The sequence below is a fragment of the Tupaia chinensis genome, unplaced genomic scaffold (assembly GCF_000334495.1).
Source record: "Tupaia chinensis unplaced genomic scaffold, TupChi_1.0 Scaffold000377_5, whole genome shotgun sequence".
Lineage (NCBI taxonomy): Eukaryota > Metazoa > Chordata > Mammalia > Scandentia > Tupaiidae > Tupaia > Tupaia belangeri.
In genome coordinates, this window is record NW_006159879.1 from 1,979,643 (window position 1) to 1,999,262 (window position 19,620).

At 61.3% G+C, this 19,620-nt stretch overlaps 1 protein-coding gene across 2 annotated transcripts in view; it reads left to right on the top strand.

The window, feature by feature from the left end:
* Positions 1 to 282: 282 nt before the first annotated feature.
* Positions 283 to 19,620, top strand: part of PXDN (peroxidasin) — a 36,954-nt gene continuing 17,616 nt past the window's right edge. The window contains exons 1-11 of one of the 2 annotated variants that reach the window (XM_027773830.1): positions 283 to 392; positions 1,267 to 1,338; positions 6,662 to 6,733; positions 10,660 to 10,731; positions 11,032 to 11,103; positions 12,514 to 12,683; positions 12,833 to 12,950; positions 13,639 to 13,808; positions 16,459 to 16,731; positions 17,779 to 17,895; positions 18,698 to 18,856. In XM_027773830.1, the coding sequence (XP_027629631.1) occupies positions 298 to 392; positions 1,267 to 1,338; positions 6,662 to 6,733; positions 10,660 to 10,731; positions 11,032 to 11,103; positions 12,514 to 12,683; positions 12,833 to 12,950; positions 13,639 to 13,808; positions 16,459 to 16,731; positions 17,779 to 17,895; positions 18,698 to 18,856 (1,390 nt within the window). In that variant the 5' untranslated portion in view covers positions 283 to 297. The remainder of the gene's footprint in view (positions 393 to 1,266; positions 1,339 to 6,661; positions 6,734 to 10,659; positions 10,732 to 11,031; positions 11,104 to 12,513; positions 12,684 to 12,832; positions 12,951 to 13,638; positions 13,809 to 16,458; positions 16,732 to 17,778; positions 17,896 to 18,697; positions 18,857 to 19,620) is intronic. The other variant, XM_027773831.1, reaches the window with a different exon arrangement.

The following is a 19,620-nucleotide window of genomic DNA, read 5'->3' on the forward strand; positions in this document are numbered from 1 at the left end:
GCGCGAGGCCCACTCCTGTCACAGCTAGGCTGCAGGGCTGGCCCTTACTTTATTTCTTGTTCATCTTTTCCATGAGGAAGAGCGAGACAAAGACAAGCACCCTCAAAAGGGTCTCGCAGTCTCCTCCCTACACCTGCCCAGCGGTACATGCAGGTCTTCCGAGAACCGAACCTGTGGCTTTCCGACGTTCCTGAGCAGCATGTTACCACCAAGCCAGGCCGGCTTGAGTTCTCAAATGCCCTGCCACCACTTGATGCTGAGACGCGAGGGCGTGCTGGCTCAGAGCTCCCTGTGTGAATGCATGCCCCATTGCTTTGCAGGGATCTTCGCTTTAATAGAATCCGGGAGATCCAGCCTGGGGCGTTCCAGCAGCTGAGGAGCCTGAACACGCTGTAAGTTGGACATGGATTGTGAACTGGCTGGACACGCGGCTGCATGCCCCTGCAGGCACGTCTGGGACCCGATTCCCTCATCGCCTGCAGTCATGGCATGAGTGAGGCGTGGTGGGCAGCGAGGTCAGCATAGGCACATGGAGGCCAGGCCTCCTCTCCTGGCCGACTGTCCCGTGTCTTGGGTCCATGTCCATGTGCCCAGCCACGCTCACCTGTCTTGTGGGCCCTGGCTCCAGCCTCGCAGCTTTCACCTGGCCTGGGGCCTCCTCACTCCTGCACCTGAACCTTGCGAGACCGAGTGGAAGGTGCTTCCCAGAGCCCTGGATGCCCTCCCGGCCAGTGTGTAGGCCCCCATGGCGCACTCGGGAACCCCATGCCAGGGTGGAAGGCTCCCTGCAGTGGGCGCCAGCTCCCCTCTGCAACAGAGCCTGGGCATTGGCTGTGACTGCCCTGCGTACAGCGCAGGGGCCAGCCAAGTGCCCAGCGGCCGTGCGGCCCCTAGGGCAGGGGACCTGGTGGCTCTGCACACCAGCTCTTGGCCTTGACAACAAGCGGTCTCCGGTGCTGGCCCTTGAGTGACAGTCTGGCTGGGCCAGCGGTACTGCTGTGACTGCCATCTGTGGGCCGTTGTCTGGCTACAGGCCGTCCCAGGGACAGTGGGGCAGAGAGCCAGCGCCCCCTGCAGGAGGAGGAGTGTGCAGTCTGCCGCGAGTGTGGGCCTGTGGGTTTAGCACCGGAGGGTGCTGGTGAGGGCGGTCGCCTGATCTCTCTGGACCTTCCCTGGGTTACAGATGTTCTTCTGTGATGCTATTTGAAAGTTTTTTTCTTTTTTTCCTTTTTTGTTGTTAATTCTTACGGGAACTTTTCCCCATAGGCTTCTCAACAACAATCAGATCAAGAGGATACCTGCGGGGGCATTCGAGGACTTGGAGAACCTGAAATACCTGTGAGTTAGCCACGGGTCCCTAGCCCTGGAGCTTTGCTGTCAGCTTTAGAATGTGTGCATGCAGGCCGTGCGGCTGAATACTGTAAGCACACCCTCAGAGGCTTGATTGAGCTCCCAGAGGCTGAGCGTTGGGAATGGGACGCTGCCGGGAGATAGCGCTGCACCTGTGGCCCCTGCGCTGCACCTGTGGCCGCTGTGCTGCACCTGTGGCCGCTGCGCTGCACCTGTGGCCGCTGCGCTGCACCTGTGGCCGCTGCGCTGCACCTGTGGCCGCTGCGCTGCACCTGTGGCCGCTGCGCTGCACCTGTGGCCGCTGCGCTGCACCTGTGGCCGCTGCGCTGCACCTGTGGCCGCTGCGCTGCACCTGTGGCCGCTGCGCTGCACCTGTGGCCGCTGCGCTGCACCTGTGGCCGCTGCGCTGCACCTGTGGCCGCTGCGCTGCACCTGTGGCCGCTGCGCTGCACCTGTGGCCGCTGCGCTGCACCTGTGGCCGCTGCGCTGCACCTGTGGCCGCTGCGCTGCACCTGTGGCCGCTGCGCTGCACCTGTGGCCGCTGCGCTGCACCTGTGGCCGCTGCGCTGCACCTGTGGCCGCTGCGCTGCACCTGTGGCCGCTGCGCTGCACCTGTGGCCGCTGCGCTGCACCTGTGGCCGCTGCGCTGCACCTGTGGCCGCTGCGCTGCACCTGTGGCCGCTGCGCTGCACCTGTGGCCGCTGCGCTGCACCTGTGGCCGCTGCGCTGCACCTGTGGCCGCTGCGCTGCACCTGTGGCCGCTGCGCTGCACCTGTGGCCGCTGCGCTGCACCTGTGGCCGCTGCGCTGCACCTGTGGCCGCTGCGCTGCACCTGTGGCCGCTGCGCTGCACCTGTGGCCGCTGCGCTGCACCTGTGGCCGCTGCGCTGCACCTGTGGCCGCTGCGCTGCACCTGTGGCCGCTGCGCTGCACCTGTGGCCGCTGCGCTGCACCTGTGGCCGCTGCGCTGCACCTGTGGCCGCTGCGCTGCACCTGTGGCCGCTGCGCTGCACCTGTGGCCGCTGCGCTGCACCTGTGGCCGCTGCGCTGCACCTGTGGCCGCTGCGCTGCACCTGTGGCCGCTGCGCTGCACCTGTGGCCGCTGCGCTGCACCTGTGGCCGCTGCGCTGCACCTGTGGCCGCTGCGCTGCACCTGTGGCCGCTGCGCTGCACCTGTGGCCGCTGCGCTGCACCTGTGGCCGCTGCGCTGCACCTGTGGCCGCTGCGCTGCACCTGTGGCCGCTGCGCTGCACCTGTGGCCGCTGCGCTGCACCTGTGGCCGCTGCGCTGCACCTGTGGCCGCTGCGCTGCACCTGTGGCCGCTGCGCTGCACCTGTGGCCGCTGCGCTGCACCTGTGGCCGCTGCGCTGCACCTGTGGCCGCTGCGCTGCACCTGTGGCCGCTGCGCTGCACCTGTGGCCGCTGCGCTGCACCTGTGGCCGCTGCGCCCTGAGTGCAGCGGGCAGGGTCACACGCTGACACGGCCTCCGGAAATCACTGGAGTGGCGGGAGCCTCTGAGGGGCGTGACGGGCAGTCGCCGTACGCCAGCTGGCCGGGGCCGGTCCACTCTCCCGCATGGCCCTGCAGCCTCCCGGCCCAGGTGAAAGGGGTACTGCACACGATCGGTCCACTGGGCTGTCTCTGACCCCTGCCAGTTTTCCTGTCTTCCTCAAGTGATCGCACTTAGTTTTTAATGTAGTTAATGTTTATTTTGCTTGAAACAATTTTTTAAAATTAAAAAACATCTGCTCGTTGAAGTCCGTTTGCAGTTGAGAAGGGGGCTCTCCCGAGAGGTTGGGACCACAGGGCGCACGTGTGCTCCGTGAGACCGACAGGCCGGGACGCCCGAGTGCTGACTGGGTGGGGTGGCTGCGGCCTGCCGGGTTGTTCCAGATCGGCACTCGGCCTCATCCCGAGCCGGGGCCCGTGACGGGTCTGCGTCAGCCCGTTACTGGGGGTCACGGCATAGCTGAGCCTGAAGTCTTAGGCCACATCAGTTTTAGAATAAAGCCATCTCGTTAATGTCGACGTATGTTCGGAAGTTTCCTTTGATTTCACATGTCAGTGGGTCAGAATTGCAGAGCTGCCTTTAACACTGATCATTAACATAGCATTACCTCAGTGGAGATACTTGAAAGTATTACATATAAACATTTTGTCTCTAATTTTTGGCATAATATATTAACTTTAATTCTGTAAACATAGCTTTACTAATGTTACTCATTTTTAAGCATGGTATGAGCCTTGTATTTGTTCTTTGAATTTCTTTTCCTTTTTTATTTTTTAGTTTTTTTGCCATAGGACATGCACACTCACCAGAGAGACACTGAGAGACACAGAGGGGGAAAGTGAGAGATCTCTCCCTGGAGGACGGCCACACTACAGTCCCTTCTCCCCATTTTCCTTTGGACTTTTGGCAGTCACACACACATTGAATGTGATTTTTAAGCTGCTGAGTCTGGGACTCGAACAGCTGTCAGCCATGTGGGAGTCCAGTGCCTTACCCACGTGCTGGCCTGGCCCTTCTTTCTGTGTGTTTAGTGTTGTACAAGTTGCGGAAGAGGGCTTTTGGCTTTCTGGAAAGTCTACTTTGTAGCTGGTACCACATTAATGTGTATGCAGTTTTGCTCATATTTTTAATAGTTTTTGGCTTGGAATTACCTAAGAGCAACTTCTTACATGGCCTGCAGACATGCCGAGCACTCAGTGGTTGCCACATGTGGCCTTCTGTACATATGTGTGGCAGCCCTCCTGTGTGGGTCAGCTCACTCCCTACACATGTGAGCTCCCACCTCACTTCTCCCCCTTCCACCAACACACAGAAGTGGCGTCCACGAGCAGTGGAAGACCAGCCCACTCGGTGGGGTCGGGGGGAGGGTCATGAGGAGAGCCCGGCCACAGCAGCTGGGACAGGGCCATGGGAGAATCCTGGTGTGATCCCTAGCCTGGGGACCACATTCCCAGCTCCCTCTCCAGAGCCTTTGGAGCTCACGGATTAGCCCAGACTGGGAACTGCAGAGCTGAAGTTTACACGTGAAACGTGTCTGCTGTTCTTCCTCCATTTGCGTAGAGCCGGCGCGTATCTGCCGACGTAGAGGAGCCCCTGCTTTCTGGAGCCCCAGTTACTGCTGGAGAGGCAGAATCTGCCCCTTTGATATACACTTCCTGATGGTGCTGTTGAACCCTGGGGTCGTTTAAACTCAAATTCAAAGAGTCAACTCCGAAAAAGTAGATCATAATTCACTAGTAGAAGGTCTTCAGTGCCCAGCTCGCTAATGGAGGTGGCTACAGCGCTGTTATAAACACGCATTTGGATGAGTAGTTCGGGTCCACCGGCTTACAGACTCTTTAAATGAAATGCCCTGCCCTCATTCTTAAAAAGTGCATGCAAAGTGGTGTTTGCATTGATAGTTTGGTTTTGCTTTGTTCTTAAGAAATGGGCTGAAACCCACATTAGCTTGCCTTCCGTAGGAGAGGTAGTGATGGCTCCTACCTGAGCAGTGGCTGCCAAGTACTGGCTGTGCCCTCAGTCACGTCATGTGTAACTCATTAATCTCCTGCTGCCGTCTGTTGTCCAGGACGTGCAGAGGCACAGGAAGGTGGATGCCCTGTGCAGGGTCACACAAGGCGTGCCTCGCCATGCCAATATGAACAGCCTGGCGGAGGGGCTCCTTGCCTGACCTCTGCTGGGTTGGCTGGTTGGCATTAGGACTAGAATCCTTCGTGAGGTCTGCTCCACAAATCTGCACTGAGGCAGAGGTTAGACCCGCTTAGATGGAGTGCAGCAGTTAAAGCTGGCATACAGGTCCTGCTACCCGGACCTCCCCGGGCATAAGTGAGACATGGTAGCGTGTTCTGTCCCCCGAAAAATGAAGCGTGTACCGTTCCAAGCACTGAGACAGAGCTGTCGTTCAGTAAGTGGAATCGAGTGGGGGCGTTGAACCCTAGCCACCAAGTGATCAACTTGAAGAGAACTTGCTACTCATGTCAGAATGCAGGGAAAGTGGGCTTTGACTGTCCACCACCTGTGTCAGCGGTGACGAGAAGACTATCAGGTGCCTGAGTATGTGAGTGTAGACGCCTCTGGGCTTATGTGCCTTGGGTCATGGGGTGGGAGTGAGGAGAGAGCCCAGCTGGACCAGCTTACGCCCAGGCCACACAGATCTGGCACAGGTCTGTCCTGGGATTATGACACTTTGGTGAGAAACCCCTCCCCTGATGCACTAAGTAGGGCTCAGCCGTTGGTCACGGTAAGGGAAAGGCAGCGTCCCTCTGAGCACGGCGGCCTCGTGGTCTGTCAGGACAGGGCACCCTACACGGTGCACCAGGCGTGGGCAGAGGTAGGTGAGCAATCATGGCCACGCCCCACAGGACTTTATCTGTGCACACTGAAATGAGACTGTCCGGTTCCAACCGGTCCAGTTTGACCCTCATCTGAAATTCCTAGTGATTCAGAAATGTGGAGATCACTCTTAGATGTAGGACCAAGAAGCACGGTGCTGTCCCTGTGCCCCATGCCCAGTTCTGCTGACGGTGGGTGGGATACTCGATGGGCGAGGAGTTCCAGGCGTAGCCAGTGTTTGCATGGCATATGTGCTCACAAATAATTCCAGACATTACAGGCCCGTGTCCGTGTCAGCTCTAGGTCTTACCGTAGGCCCGTGTCCGTGTCAGCTCCAGGTCTTACTGTAGGCCCGTGTCCGTGTCAGCTCTAGGTCTTACCGTAGGCCCGTGCCCGTGTCAGCTCCAGGTTTTACCGTAGGCCCGTGTCTGTGTCAGCTCGTAGGCCCGTGTCCATGTCAGCTCCAGGTCTTCACGTAGGCCCGGACTGTAGGCCCGTGTCCGTGTCAGCTCTAGGTCTTACCGTAGGCCCGTGTCCATGTCAGCTCCAGGTCTTATCGTAGGCCCGTGTCCGTGTCAGGTCTATACCTTACTGTAGGCCTGTGTCCATGTCAGCTCCAGGTCTTACCGTAGGCCCGTGTCCGTGTCAGCTCCAGGACCTTACGGTCGTTGCTCTGATTGTTTGCAGAAGTGATTTTTCTCCCTTATCTTTGAAACGTGGTGTCAGTCCTGCTAGCCGTGGCTCAGGGTCGAGCCCTGTGTGACGGCCGTGTTGATGGTGGCTGTCCCACCTTGACAGGCTGCTTCTGATGCGCCAGTGCGTCAGGGACGGCCGACTGCACAGTGCATGTCCCTGCATCAGTGTCTGGCTCGGGACAGCCGCCAAGTGGGACTGGCTGGTGTGCGAATGCGTCCACTTTCCCCGCCGCCGGGACGCTGCGTGTGCTAACACTCCCGTTTCTTGTTTCAGCTATCTGTACAAGAATGAGATCCAGGCAGTGGACAGGCAGGCGTTTAAGGGACTCGTCTCTCTAGAGCAGCTGTAAGTGCCTTCCTGTCTGTCCCTCTCGTAGCAGCCGCCTGCCCTCCGCACGTGCAGGGAGCGCTCTGAGCTCACCGTCTGCATGATGCATGCACATCGGCCTGGGCGCTGTGGGTGCTGCATGGGTGCGGCCGCGAACACACAATCGGGGACCCTCCTCCGTCCATCTCTCCGCTCCTCTGGTCTCCTGTGTCCCATAGCTGATGTCTCCTGGGCTCCTTCTGTCCCTGTGCCCATGTTACGCGGGCACTCCTGGTACGGAGAGCGACCACGTGAGTCATTCCCTGCCTTGTGACAAAAGATGTGGTTCTTTCTTTTTTTCTCTAATTGGAAAGTTGCAGTGCATTTTTACATAGAAAAACAGCAGACATGCGTCATGACCTTTCCAACAACCCGTTACTGTGCCATGAGTGCATGTGGTCACCAGAAAGAGACACAGGGAGGGGACAGAGCACCTGCCATGGGTGCTCTGCATGTCAACGCCGCCTGCATGTCCCCCCCTTCAGGGTGCTGGGCGTGCACACATACCCGGCATGCCCCCCCCTTTCATGATGTCAGGCGTGCACACGTACCCGGCATGCCCCCCCCTTTCAGCGTGCTGGGCGTGCACACGTACCCGGCATGCCCCCCCTTCACGGTGTCGGGCGTGCACACGTACCTGGCATGCTCCCCCCTTTCAGAGTGCTGGGCGTGCACACGTGCTCAGCATGTTCCCAAGCCTGTTTGGCCACGTTGGGCCCAGCACTTAAGCCGTTGTGCTGCTGTGGGTTCTTCTGGGCAGAAGGGAGAGATGAAGAGAGAGAGAGAGATGCAAACAGCTAAATGCACACAAGGCTTGGCGGTGGGAGGTCGGCTTTGTGCCTGTGCGTGGTCGCCTGCGTGTGCTTCGCCCCAGGTGGTCTCGGTGTCCCTGTGAGGAGCCGACTGCCATGCCTCTTGGCCACACATGAGCTGGGTCTTGCAGCACATCGTCGGGCCGTGTGTTCGGCAGAAGGTCCTGGGGAGGAGGCTCCGCTTTCCCTGTCCACCACGCCCGGTTACCTTTCACTGTCGCCGGGCCCGAGAGGTGTGTGTTGTCACAGGGTTGCTCATACCCTGGCAGCTGTGTGTGTCCCTACAGGGCTGCTGCTACTCGTTGTCACCTCCAGTGGCCGATGAGCCACCTAGTCCTCAGAAAGCTTGAGGCCCAGCATTGGAGTGGGCCCCGTAGGACCACGGCTGTCCTTGCAGCACCCAGGTCTAGCCAGGTGCATGTCGAGACCAGGGAGCATGGCCCCCACGCATCCTGGACAGGCCGAGTTAGGCGAAGTCAGGACCAGGTCCACGGAGCAGAGCATGTGGCTGGGGTGCAGCTATGCTGGTGCAGTCATGGACGTTTGCAGGGGCACCGCCTGCAGCACGGGACACGGCTGACTTCGGGGAGGTGGGCCAGTGAACTGCAGAGGAAGGAGAGGCAGGCCCTGGGGTCTGAAGCGGGAGCGGAGCAGCACCAGGAGTGCCCAGTGGGGTTTAATGCTGAAAGGCTGGGGCCAGGAAGCAGCTGGCTGCTTTAAACCCCAGGGCTGGCAGGCAGAGACTTGGTCTCAACCACTCGGGGGCACTGGAGACCAGGAGGCCCTGACCCTGGAGGCCACCTGCCAGGGAGGAGACGAGTACCTTTGAGTTGGGGCACAGGCGCGTCCTCCCGGCCTTGCCCATGTGGCTAACTCTGCCTGGGCCCCTGCCCTACTCCAGCCCCGAAGACCACATCTCAGCAGAGACTGGGCCCCTAGAGCCTGGAGGGAGACTTTGCCTGGGCACAGCCTGTGGTCTAGACGGGCCTCTTGGGGGGCTGTTGACACGTGCCAGGAAATGGGGGGAGAGCTCAGTGTTGGCCCCTGTGCTCGGGGCCATGTCCTCTCTGTGGTCCTCAGTTCCTCAGCTGTCCAGGCGGACGGGAGATAGCAGATGAGCTGCCCAGACTCACAGCCTCCGTCAGTCTCAGCCTTTTAGGCTGGAGCCTCCTACTCAGGCCTCTCCCTGCCTGGCCTTCGCGCACTGCCACACAGCCGAGGAGCTGGGCTCCGAGCCAGGCTGTGCCCTTCCTTTCTAATGCGGTGCCTCCCTCCAGGCTCCCTGAGGACTCGTCCTGCCTGGGCCACCCTGGACTCTCTGCCAGCAGCTCTCTGGGCTGGGTGTCAGTCAAGGGTGTGATCCCCTGTGGGCACAAGCTCTGTCTCGGCACGGACACTGCTCCTCAAGGTCCCCGAGGATCTCCGTCCCAGTCCGATCCGACGCTCGCCCAGAGAGTCCCCGACTGCCTTCTCTTCCCTGATGCTCTAGCTGTTCCCATCATGGGGGCTGCATGTCCCTGGATACTCGGTGACAGCGAGCTGTTGCTGGGAGGGCAAGCGCTGGCAGTCTGAGCATGGTGACCTGAGGTCACAGCAGTTTCCCGTGTGAACAGCAGAGACGCCCAAGCTTGAGTCGGAGAGCGTTTCCTGAGGGGACTCGAGCCAGGGCCCTGGTCTGTGTTTCGGCCTGCTCCTCACCAGGCCTCCGTGCACACCCCGTGGAGGGCAGGATGGGCCCCTGTGCACACCCCATGGAGGGCAGGAAGGGCCCCTGTGCACACCCCGTGGAGGGCAGGATGGGCCTCTGTGCACACCCCGTGGAGGGTAGGATGGGCCTCCATGCACACCCCATGGAAGGCAGGGCAGGGCCTCGGTGCACATTCCGTGGAGGGCAGGATGGGCCTCTGTACACACCCCGTGGAGGGCAGGATGGGCCTCCATGCACACCCCGTGGAGGGCTGGGCAGGGCCTCGGTGCACACCCTGTAGAGGGCAGGATGGGCCTCTGTGCACACCCCGTGGAGGGCAGGATGGGCCTCCGTGCACACCCCATGGAGGGCTGGGCAGGGCCTCCGTGCACACCCCGTGGAGGGCAGGATGGGCCTCCGTGCACACCCCGTGGAGGGCTGGGAAGGGCCTCCATGCACACCCCGTGGAGGGCTGGGCAGGGCCTCCGTGCATACCCCGTGGAGGGCAGGGCAGGGCCTCTGTGCACACCCTGTGGAGGGCAGGATGGGCCTCCGTGCACACCTCGTGGAGGTCAGAATGGGCCTCCGTGCACACCCCGTGGAGGGCAGGGCAGGGCCTCTGTGCACACCCCGTGGAGGGCTGGGCAGGGCCTCCGTGCGCACCCCGTGGAGGGCCACATGGGCCTCTGTGCACACCCCGTGGAGGGCTGGGCAGGGCCTCCGTGCACACCCCGTGGAGGGCCAGGTGGGCCTCTGTGCATGCCCCATGGAGAGCTGGGCAGGGCGTTGGCCTGCAGAGCAGTCCGGGCACAGCGGCCCTGCGTTCACGTTATGGAGAAAGCCGGTTCTCAAGGGAGAAGATCTGCATTCTGAACGGTTAGGAATAGCTGTCCCGACATGCCTGGTCCCAGGTGGGAGGGAAGCCCTGGGCAGCCCCAGGCCGGCCCTCCTCCGGTTCTGCCGACCCTTCTGACTCTGATGACAGGCTATGTCACCTTCAAGTGTGTGTCACTCCCGCGGCCAAATTTACGCCCAAGTTCGAGACTTTAGTGAGGATGCTCACGGGTATGTGAGTGTGAGGGTGAAGGTGGTTTCTGCTTTTCCCAAGACCTGTATACTTAGAAGTGACCATTCCGACCACCTGTGGCCCCTGTCCCCGGGAGTGTAAGGGACTCAGTCTGGATCCCTGGTCACACGTCCGGTCAGGCCTGGTACCTGGGCCCAGTCTTCAGCTGCGTTTAGTCTTTCTACTGCCCACTTTATCTGCTTCCTGCAGGATGTCGAAAATCTCGAGTCATCTATGAACACGCAAACTCAAACTGCGAGTATTTTGAGCAGAAAATGTGGATCTTGAAAAACGAATAAAGCTGTTTCAATTATGTTTCTTTTTTAAAAATTGTCTCTAGATACCTGCACTTTAATCAGATCGAGACTTTGGACCCGGAGTCATTCCAGCATTTGCCGAAGCTGGAGCGGCTGTAAGTCGTCACCCGCTCTTTGTTTCTGTCTGGGTCGCGGCTGGTGTTGAAACTGTCCGGTATAACCTCATTCCTGGCCTTGTCACTCAGAAGTGCGATTGCAGTTTTTGTTTATTCGGAAAACTATAAATAAGAAAGAAACTAATGGGAAAGAAAATGCAGTTATTTTTGCACTGAATAATCTTGTCAAACTAATGTGTATTGAATAAACATAAGCACTGAGATATTTTTAGAAATCTGATCTTTTTTTCACGCATATAAAGTGTTTTTTAAAAATGGTTTGTATCATTTTTTGAACAGATTTTTACATAACAACCGGATCACACACTTAGTCCCGGGGACATTCAGTCACTTGGAGTCCATGAAAAGACTGTGAGTATGCGGCCTTCCTGGTACCTGTTCAGAAAGCCCAGCCCCTCCCGCCGCTCAGAGCATGTGGCTGGGGTGCAGCTATGCTGGTGCGCAGACGGCCAGGTGCAGGGCCTCGGCGAGCAGACGGCCAGTGCAGTCATGGCCTTGCTGGCCATAGCTGAGTGCTCACAGCAGTCGGACCCCGTCATGAAAGCATGAGTCCACTTGTCCACGAGATGACATGTTCCCTCTGAATTCCAAACGCAGAACAAGTGACTCGGAGAAGCAGCTGCAAGTCAGCCCTTCATGGCAAGAAGGACATCTCTAAGTCACCGTTAGCTCAATGAGCCCTCAGCTCCGTGGTGCACAGCTGACTGGCGGAAATACAGCCAGCTTGGTGCCTCTGTGCCATGTCCACACCTTGTATTTTGGCCTACCCACGACTGAGTCGTGTTAAATAGACAAAAATCTATCCCTTTTTTTCAAGGCCTCCAAAAGGACTTTTCCCCTGCTAATGTATACTAGGTTGTTTTTTTTGAGAGAGATTTTTGCTATAAGGGCACATGTGCTTACTGGAGAGACAGAGACAGAAAGTGAGAAATTATTCCCCAGGGGAGACTGCCGTACCGCAATCTCTTCTCCTCCAATCTCCTTTTGGGATTTTGGGCACACACGCACACGCACCCAGCATGAGTTTTAACCCGCTGCTTCCAGGACTTGATCCACGACTACGTGGGAGTCCAGTGATGTAACCATTACACTATCTGCTGGTGCCCCTGTGGTCGGTCTTGAAGGCCAGGTTTTGCAGTTGTTAGTGCCTGCCACAAACGTGGCCCAGAACACAGACTGCCGGCCAGGCCCGGCCCAGTGGCCTTCTGTTCAGATCACGTGCCTGTCCAGTGACGCAAAGTGCGTCGGCCTGGACCCCATGACGCTTGAAGACTTCGATTTAAGGTGAGGACTCACCAGCCACACCGAAGCCACAGTGTGGGCAGGAGCCCTGGTGAGCAGGGTCTTCATCCTCATAGATGAGAGGGGAGAAGCGGCCCTCACCCTAGGCGGCCAGGATCCACCAGGCCAGGCTCGGGACAGGTGGCGATGCATGTCGACCGCCCACAGCTGCGGCCCCTCCGATCGAGCCGCCTCCGGAGTGCTTTCACAGGGACGTGCCCTGACCACCCCCGGTGCTCCTCTGCGGCATCGTACTGCAGCGCTGCCATGGTGGCTGTCACTCACGGCCCTGCCCAGCCTGCCTGTCTCTCCTGAGGCTCTTCTGTTGAGCAGCCCCGTGTGGGTTCCTCCTAGAGAACGTCCCCTCCCACGGCCAACTGCCCGCAGGCCCTGACCATGGACGGGAAACCTGAGGCCCTGCTGTGGAGAGGGATTGGCATGGCCCAGCCGTGTCTCAGCAGCGGCATCCTCTGCCCGCAGGCGCCTGGACGCGAATGCACTTCGCTGTGACTGTGAGATCCTGTGGCTAGCCGACCTACTGAAAACGTATGCACAGTCGGGGAACGCCCAGGCTGCGGCCACCTGTGAGCACCCCAGGGCTCTCCAGGGTCGCTCCGTGGCCACCGTCACTCCTGAAGAGCTGAACTGTGGTGAGTGGGCCACGGAGCTGCGGGGAGTGGTCGAGATCCACTCTGGGAGCGCGTGGCCTTCTCATGAGAGGGAGGACTTGCAGGGGCAAGGGTCCTGGGTCATGGCCATCACAGTTGTGGGCTAAGGTTTCTGATCCTCGTTGCCGCAGAAAGACCGCGGATCACCTCGGAGCCGCAGGACGCGGACGTGACCTCAGGGAACACCGTGTACTTCACCTGCAGGGCTGAAGGCTACCCTAAGCCCGAGATCATCTGGCTGCGGAACAAGTGAGTCATGCTGGATGAAAGCCCTAGGCGCTGGGCTGGCCAGACACCCGCCTTACCCACCACTGCGGTGCCCGTGTCCTGTCCTGTGTCCTGCCCCTGCAGGGAACGGGCAGGGAGAAAGGCAAGGGCAGCTTCTCTGGGCCGACGAGGCAGCAGGGCGTGGGGACTACCCGCATCCCAGCCCTTGAGGGGCTCCCAGCCCAGGCCAGCTCCTGAGGGCGGGGTGTCCTGGGTCTGCCACCGTGCCCTCTGCCCCGACTGGGCAGCTTGTCGGCCTGTGCGGGGCGGAGCCGCGGCGTCAGGCTCCTGTTCAAACCCCCACTCCTTTGGCTGCAGTTGTGACCCAGAAGGCATCAGTGGCCTCAGCCCCCAGGTCCCAGGTCTAGCCTGGAAACAAGGAGGCGTGTCCTTCTGGCTTCTCCCTCTGTCCTCTTTCCCCTGGGGAAGCGGAGCAGCTTTAAACATGCAGGGAGGTGGCCGGGGCCCAGTAAAGGTTGGCCGGGGCGTGCCTAGGGGGCGCAGCTCACCTTCCGGGAGTTGTCTGTGAGGGCATCCTCGAGGGGACGTCCCTGGGGTCGGTTTCCCAGAAGCATCCACAGCCCCGGGACGCCGGGGCTCAGGGCTCTGCGGGCCTGGTGAGCACGCTTGGGGCTCAGACGTCCAAGCGGGAAGGGCTCTGTCTCTGCAGCAACGAACTGAGCATGAAGACCGACCCCCGCCTCAACCTGCTGGGTGACGGGACCCTGATGATCCGGGACACACAGGAGGCCGACCAGGGCCTCTACCAGTGCATGGCCAAGAACGCAGCTGGGGAGGCCAAGACGCACGGGGTGACCCTGCGATACTTCGAGTCTCCAGGTACGTGGAGGGCCAGCCCACCGGCACTGCCGCGCTCTGGGGGTCCATGCAGCCCAGCTCAGATAAGGGACGCCTCAGGTAGGACCCGGGGGCCCAGGTCGGCCCAGGAGGCTGTGGAAGCTCCGGGCTGTGGTGGTGCTGAGCCTGGCTCTGAACCATGGCCAGGTCTGGTCAGGGACACACCCCGAGCAGACACCATTAGACCTGTGATGGCTAGGCAAGCTGTCAGCGTTCCCACCCACGCCACCCTCTCAGGCCTGCCGAGCGGCAGAGAGCTGGCCCCTCTCGGCGGTGGGGTCTGTGTTCCACTGAGGGCTTTGGTGGTCAGAGCAGATCTCTGGCGATGACAGGTCTCCTCGTGCAGGGCACGGGCGTCTCGTCCAGGGTTGCAGCTGCCACCTCTGAACTGCCTGGGCCCGTCTGCAGACTCGGCTCCGACCAGCAGGCTCACCCCAGACGCTGGTTGGAGAGCCCCTTGGGGGCAGCCGACCTGGTGGGCCGTCAGGGTCTGACCTTCCCGGCGACCATCCGTACCCTCCCCGAGGCCCGGGCCACTCTCAGCTTCCCCACCCGGCCTGCCGGGATGTCTCCCGGTGTTCTGTATCTCAGACGTGGGACTGCCGGCTGCCAGTAGCTGTGGTTCCCGTTTGGTTTTGGTTTAGTCTTGGCTTCTTGAAAGTGGGTTTGCTGTCTGCACGTGGGGCCGTCACAGGGCCGTGGTGACACTTAGTAGGAGTGAGGACTTCGGCTGGTTGGCCCCGGTCAGCGCCTCCGCACGGGTGCCTTGGCGTCTAGCAGCGCCCGACCGGCGGCATCTGGCCCTTTGGGGACGCTGCGGCCCAGGGGCTGAGCACAGTGGGCGGCATGCTCAGCATGGGTGTGACACAGGGCTACGGTGCGTGCGGCCGCAGCGGGAGGGTGGTGGGAGGGTAGCAGCGAGTAGGTCGCATGGTTGTGGCTCAGAACAGGCCCCAGCCCTGGTCTGGGAGCTCCGAGTAACTCCCGGGGTGGCCGTCTCATCCTCAGACGACAGCCTCTGTGGGTGACCCAGTCCGAGCACGTGGGTGTGGACGGGGCTCTCCAGACACATGACAGGCACCTACCACCAGCCCGGGGCGGGGTCGCTGTGGGGGCCGCTGGCTGTGGGGGAAGCCAGCAAAGGGCCCGCTTCTCCGAGGCCTTTGGGCCAAACTGTTTTCTTTACCTTCGAAACTACTGAAACTCCGAAGGACGTCTGATGGCAGTGATGGTCACACGAATCCCGGTCATGGCCCGTGGCCTCGGGCCAGGCCCGCTCTGTCCCCTCACAGGAAGCATGTTGCCACCCTGTCCGGACGACCAGCGGGCAGTGGCGGCGAAGACGGGGCTGCAACAGCCTGGCCGGACGTCTCGGTCCCTGTGTGCGCGATGCCCTGGCAGGGTCAGTGTCCCGGGGCAGGCACGGCTGGCTTTCAGACCGCAGGGTCCAACAGAGAAACGAAGCACCAGGCGCGGTGGCTCATTTCTGTCACCCTGGAGGGTGGGGACAGGGAGGTGACCACGGGGTGTAAGTGGGGCGTGGTGGTAGGTTCCCTCTCTCCAGGATGACAGCAGAGGCTCGTCAGTAACAGGCTTGGGGCCCTTGTCTCCCCTGACTTCTCTGCGGTCAGACAGCGATTTACCTGTGTCTTCGGGACACAGGAACACAGGTGGCCCCGGTATGGCTGGTCTGTCGGGCCGAGAGCTGCCCCTACCACCCAGGCCTCCCCAAGTGTGATGGCAGCACTGGCCTGCAGTGGAGCCCGGCAGCCTGGCCGCCCGACTTGCAGGCCCCACTGCCACCCGCACCGGGGCCCCTGTGCCTTGAAGCTGTGTGGGAGGGACATAGACATTCAGTTCCTCTCTGGCCAGCTACGCGTTGGTTACCGCTGTGCCGGTGTGTCTAGCCTGGCCATGAGCTGACCGGCTGACCACTGCTCACCACTGCGCAGCGGCTCTCCCTCCATGCCCTCCCCGTCGTCCTCAGACTTGCCTGGGCTCTCGTCTCGGCCTGAGTCAGGCTCTTCCTGTCGACCTCGGGTCGCCCTGGTGACCACGTTCCTCGGCAAGCCGTGGCTGATCCAGCCCTGGTAAAACGCCTAGAGCCCTCACGGGTCTGCGGCCAGAGGCCCGTGGGTTTGTCTGACCCTTAGGTCACCCAGAGACTCGGGGAGTTGTGTAGGAGGTGTGTTATGCAGTCCATGTCCCGACTGAGTGGTGGCCAGGGTCCTATTCAGGGACGGGGGCTGTGGGCCAGCTGGGGTCACCACGGGAAGTGGGGTGAACAGCAGCACGCACGGCTGGCCCTGCTACATGGTTCCAGGCTCTGCAAGTGGACGTTGAACGAGACAGGTAACGTGTGCAGGCTAGCATGCTCGGATAGCGAAATCTGGCTCTTCACTGTCCGAGTCGCCCCCGTTCATAGGTGCGTGTGTGCTGTGCGACTCAAGGCCATGGACCGTTATTGCTGTGTGCACATTCTTAAAGAAAACCTGAAAGTTTGCCATTAAATTGTGTTCATTTTGCTCATTTTTAAGGCAAGTGGAAGAACGAGGTGCCTGAATGCGGACAGGTCCAGCGAAGCTGCTGAGCTGGCGCACGCTAACCGAGACTTCCTGTTCCCTCATGACAGCTCGGCCTGCTTTCGTGATCCAGCCACAAAACACGGAGGTGCTGGTCGGGGAGAGTGTCACCCTGGAGTGCAGCGCCACCGGCCACCCTCCTCCGCGCATCTCCTGGACGCGAGGGGACCAGACCCCCTTGCCGGCAGACCCTCGGGTGCACATCACGCCTTCCGGCGGCCTCTACATACAGAGCGTGGTCCAGGCGGACAGCGGGGAGTACACATGCTTTGCCTCCAGCGGCACCGAGAGCATCCAGGCCGCCGCCCTCATCATCGTGCAGGGTGAGCCTGGCTCGCCAGCGCCGCACATGCCCCTCACGAGCGCTCCCGAGGGTGTCCCCGTGCCCTGGCTTGTCCCTCGGCTTGCTCTGTCCCAGCCACTGCAGCACGGGTCACGTTCAGCCTGGGGATGGCGGTGACACCAGCTGCAGGGCAGGGCTTGGCTCCTGGTGCTGCGAGCGGCCCTGAGCGAGCAGGTGCGTGCGTTGGACCGGCCCGTTCACCTGCACATGGCCAGACAACTCCCTGCCGTCGGGCTAGGGGCCCAGGATGCTGGGAGCACGTAGGGCCTACCGCCTTTTGTGTGTGTTTCTGAACCGTGTAACGGAGTCTGGTCGCTTTGTAAGTGAACTGCGAAGTGGGACGCTTGGGAGGAATCGAAACTCTGCGGAGGGCAGATGCAGACTCGCCCTCCCCCAGCCCCCGGCCTGCCCTCTCCTTGATCTCCACCGTGGGCGGTACCTAGGTGCTGCACACGCCACCATCATGTGCTTGGCTCTCACTGTGTGGCTGTTACTTTTACAGAAACAGGCCCAAACGGAACTACGTGAAGTACCCTGTTCTGTAACTTTTTTGAGAGGTTTTTGCTTTAGGGCACGTGTGCTCACCAGAGAGACGGTGAGAGGGAAAGGGAGAAATCACCCCCCAGGGGACGGCCACACTGCAGTCCCTTCTCCAGTGTCCTCCCGGGATCTGGGGCACGCATGCACACACACTCAGCGTAATTTTCAAGCCACCAGGTCCGGGATTTGAACCGTAACTGACTGAGAGTCCAGCAACTTAATCACCACTCCATCTGCTGGCCCCCGTTCTGTGACTTCCCCCTAAAGCTCGCCACCGTGGGCAGCTCACACGTCGCAGCCGTCTGCCGCAGGGCTGCGCTCACTCCCTCCCGTGCCTGTTGGGGTCAGCGCACACTGTCCACTGCGTCCTGCCTCACCCTCCACGTCCCGGGCCCAGCCACAGCCCTGCCGTGACACGGGCTTTCTCGCGTTGCTCTTCCCTGGCGCTGTCCCGTGACCGGCACATCCCCACTATCTTTCCTCAAAGCACTTCCCCAGTTCACGGTGACTCCTCAGGACAGAGTCGTCATCGAAGGGCAGACCGTGGACTTCCAGTGCGAGGCCCAGGGCTACCCACAGCCAGTCATCGCCTGGACCAAGGGTGGTAAGAGCCCGCCCTCTTGGGCAGTCCCACCGCGAGTGGCCTGTGGGCAGGAGCACCATCGCCTCTCCCCACGGCCCTGTCACTTTGGTCTGTGTCTCCAGCCGGCCGAGCGGCGTGTGGGCGGAGCCTCTGAGACGCGGTGGGCATGGTCGAGGATAGAGCTGGTCTGCGCTCAGATCCCAGGCTCGCTTCCTGGGTGGCTGCTGGCCATGCCTCACCCCTCTCCAGCCGGCCCAGGGCGCGGCTGGGGAACACGGGGAGGGCTGTTGGGGCGGCCCAGCTGGGCTGTGTGCTCTGGTAAGGGTGGGCACCCCGTCTGCTTGAGGCAGGGGTCCGCCCAGGCCTTGGGGGGTCCATCCTGGCCTCTCGGCCCGCCTGAGTAGTCTTGGGGTGCGGCCCTCCTGCCACACACCCAGCCTCCCTGAGACAGCGTGACCATGTGGGGACAGAGTTGATCCCTAAAGTCGTGTTCCAGGTGCCCGGGTGGTGGCCCGTGCTTCTCAATAACCCTGCCCATGTCCTGATTCTGCCCTGGAGTGCCCGGCTTCTCGGACAGCCCCAGTTTCCCAGAGCTTTATCTCCTTTCCTGGGAGCTTCTGGGGAGGGGCCCTCCTGTCCCTCCCTGAGCTCATCACCCACGCCACGGAGCCACCACCCAGCAGAGCCTGGTTGGGGGCTGACAGCCAGACCAGGACATGGCCCCCCTGCCCCAACCAGGTCGCCTGGCATCTGCTCTCAGATGAGGTCCTCGGGCCCCGCCTATCCCTGCTGCCCCCGCAGACCCCGGCTCACTCCCCCACAGGGAGCCAGCTGTCCGTGGACAGGCGACACCTGGTGCTGTCGTCAGGGACCTTGAGGATCTCAGCCGTGGCCCTGCACGACCAGGGCCAGTACGAGTGCCAGGCGGTCAACATCATCGGCTCCCGCAAGGTCGTGGCCCACCTGACCGTCCAGCCCAGGGGTAGGTGTCCGGCCACGGGCAGGGTAGGGGTCTACAGCCGGTGCCAGGCCACGCAGGGCCACATGGGTATCCTGGGGGCTTGCACAGCTGGTGCCGGGGCATGCAGGGCCACGGCGGGTGGGGGTCTACAGCTGGTGCCGGGCATGCAGGGCTGCGCGGGCAGGTGGGCCTGCCTTTTCCTCTGTTGGTTACCGCGCCCTGAGGTGCCTGCTCTAGCTCGTCCTGCGTTATCCTTGTTCACGTCGGAGGCCAGAGCAGGCATTCCATGCTTGGGACGGGGGTGCGAGTCTCTCGCGCACGGGCGTGGAAGCCCCAGGGCTGGCTGTCAGTGGTTGTCTTGGCACGAAGGTCCTTTGGAAGAGGGCTGCCCCCGCCCCTTGGTGAGGGCACGACGAGGTGGCCGGGGTCTGCAGCCTGGGGCTGCCTCAGGCGGTGTCCGGCCTCTGTCTCTCCTGTTGTCCCCACATCCTTTGACCCAGGCGGCCTCTGTCCTTTCTGGCTGTTGCTTCCTAGTCTCCAGTGGGAAGTCCCGGCCGCCTCAGACCCCTCTCGACGGGACAGAGGTCTGGACGCCTTTGCGAGGTCAAGGTCGCCAATGCCGCGTGACCCCGAGCTCATGTCCAGGCCTGGGCCTGAGCTGTGATGGGCAGGAAGGAGAGGAGGTGCAGGGCCGGCCGATGGGCCCCGGCGCTCTCGACTCCCTACTGTCCCCCTGATTGCACGGGGTCTGGAGAGGGGCCCTCACCTGTCCTGGGGGCACGCGT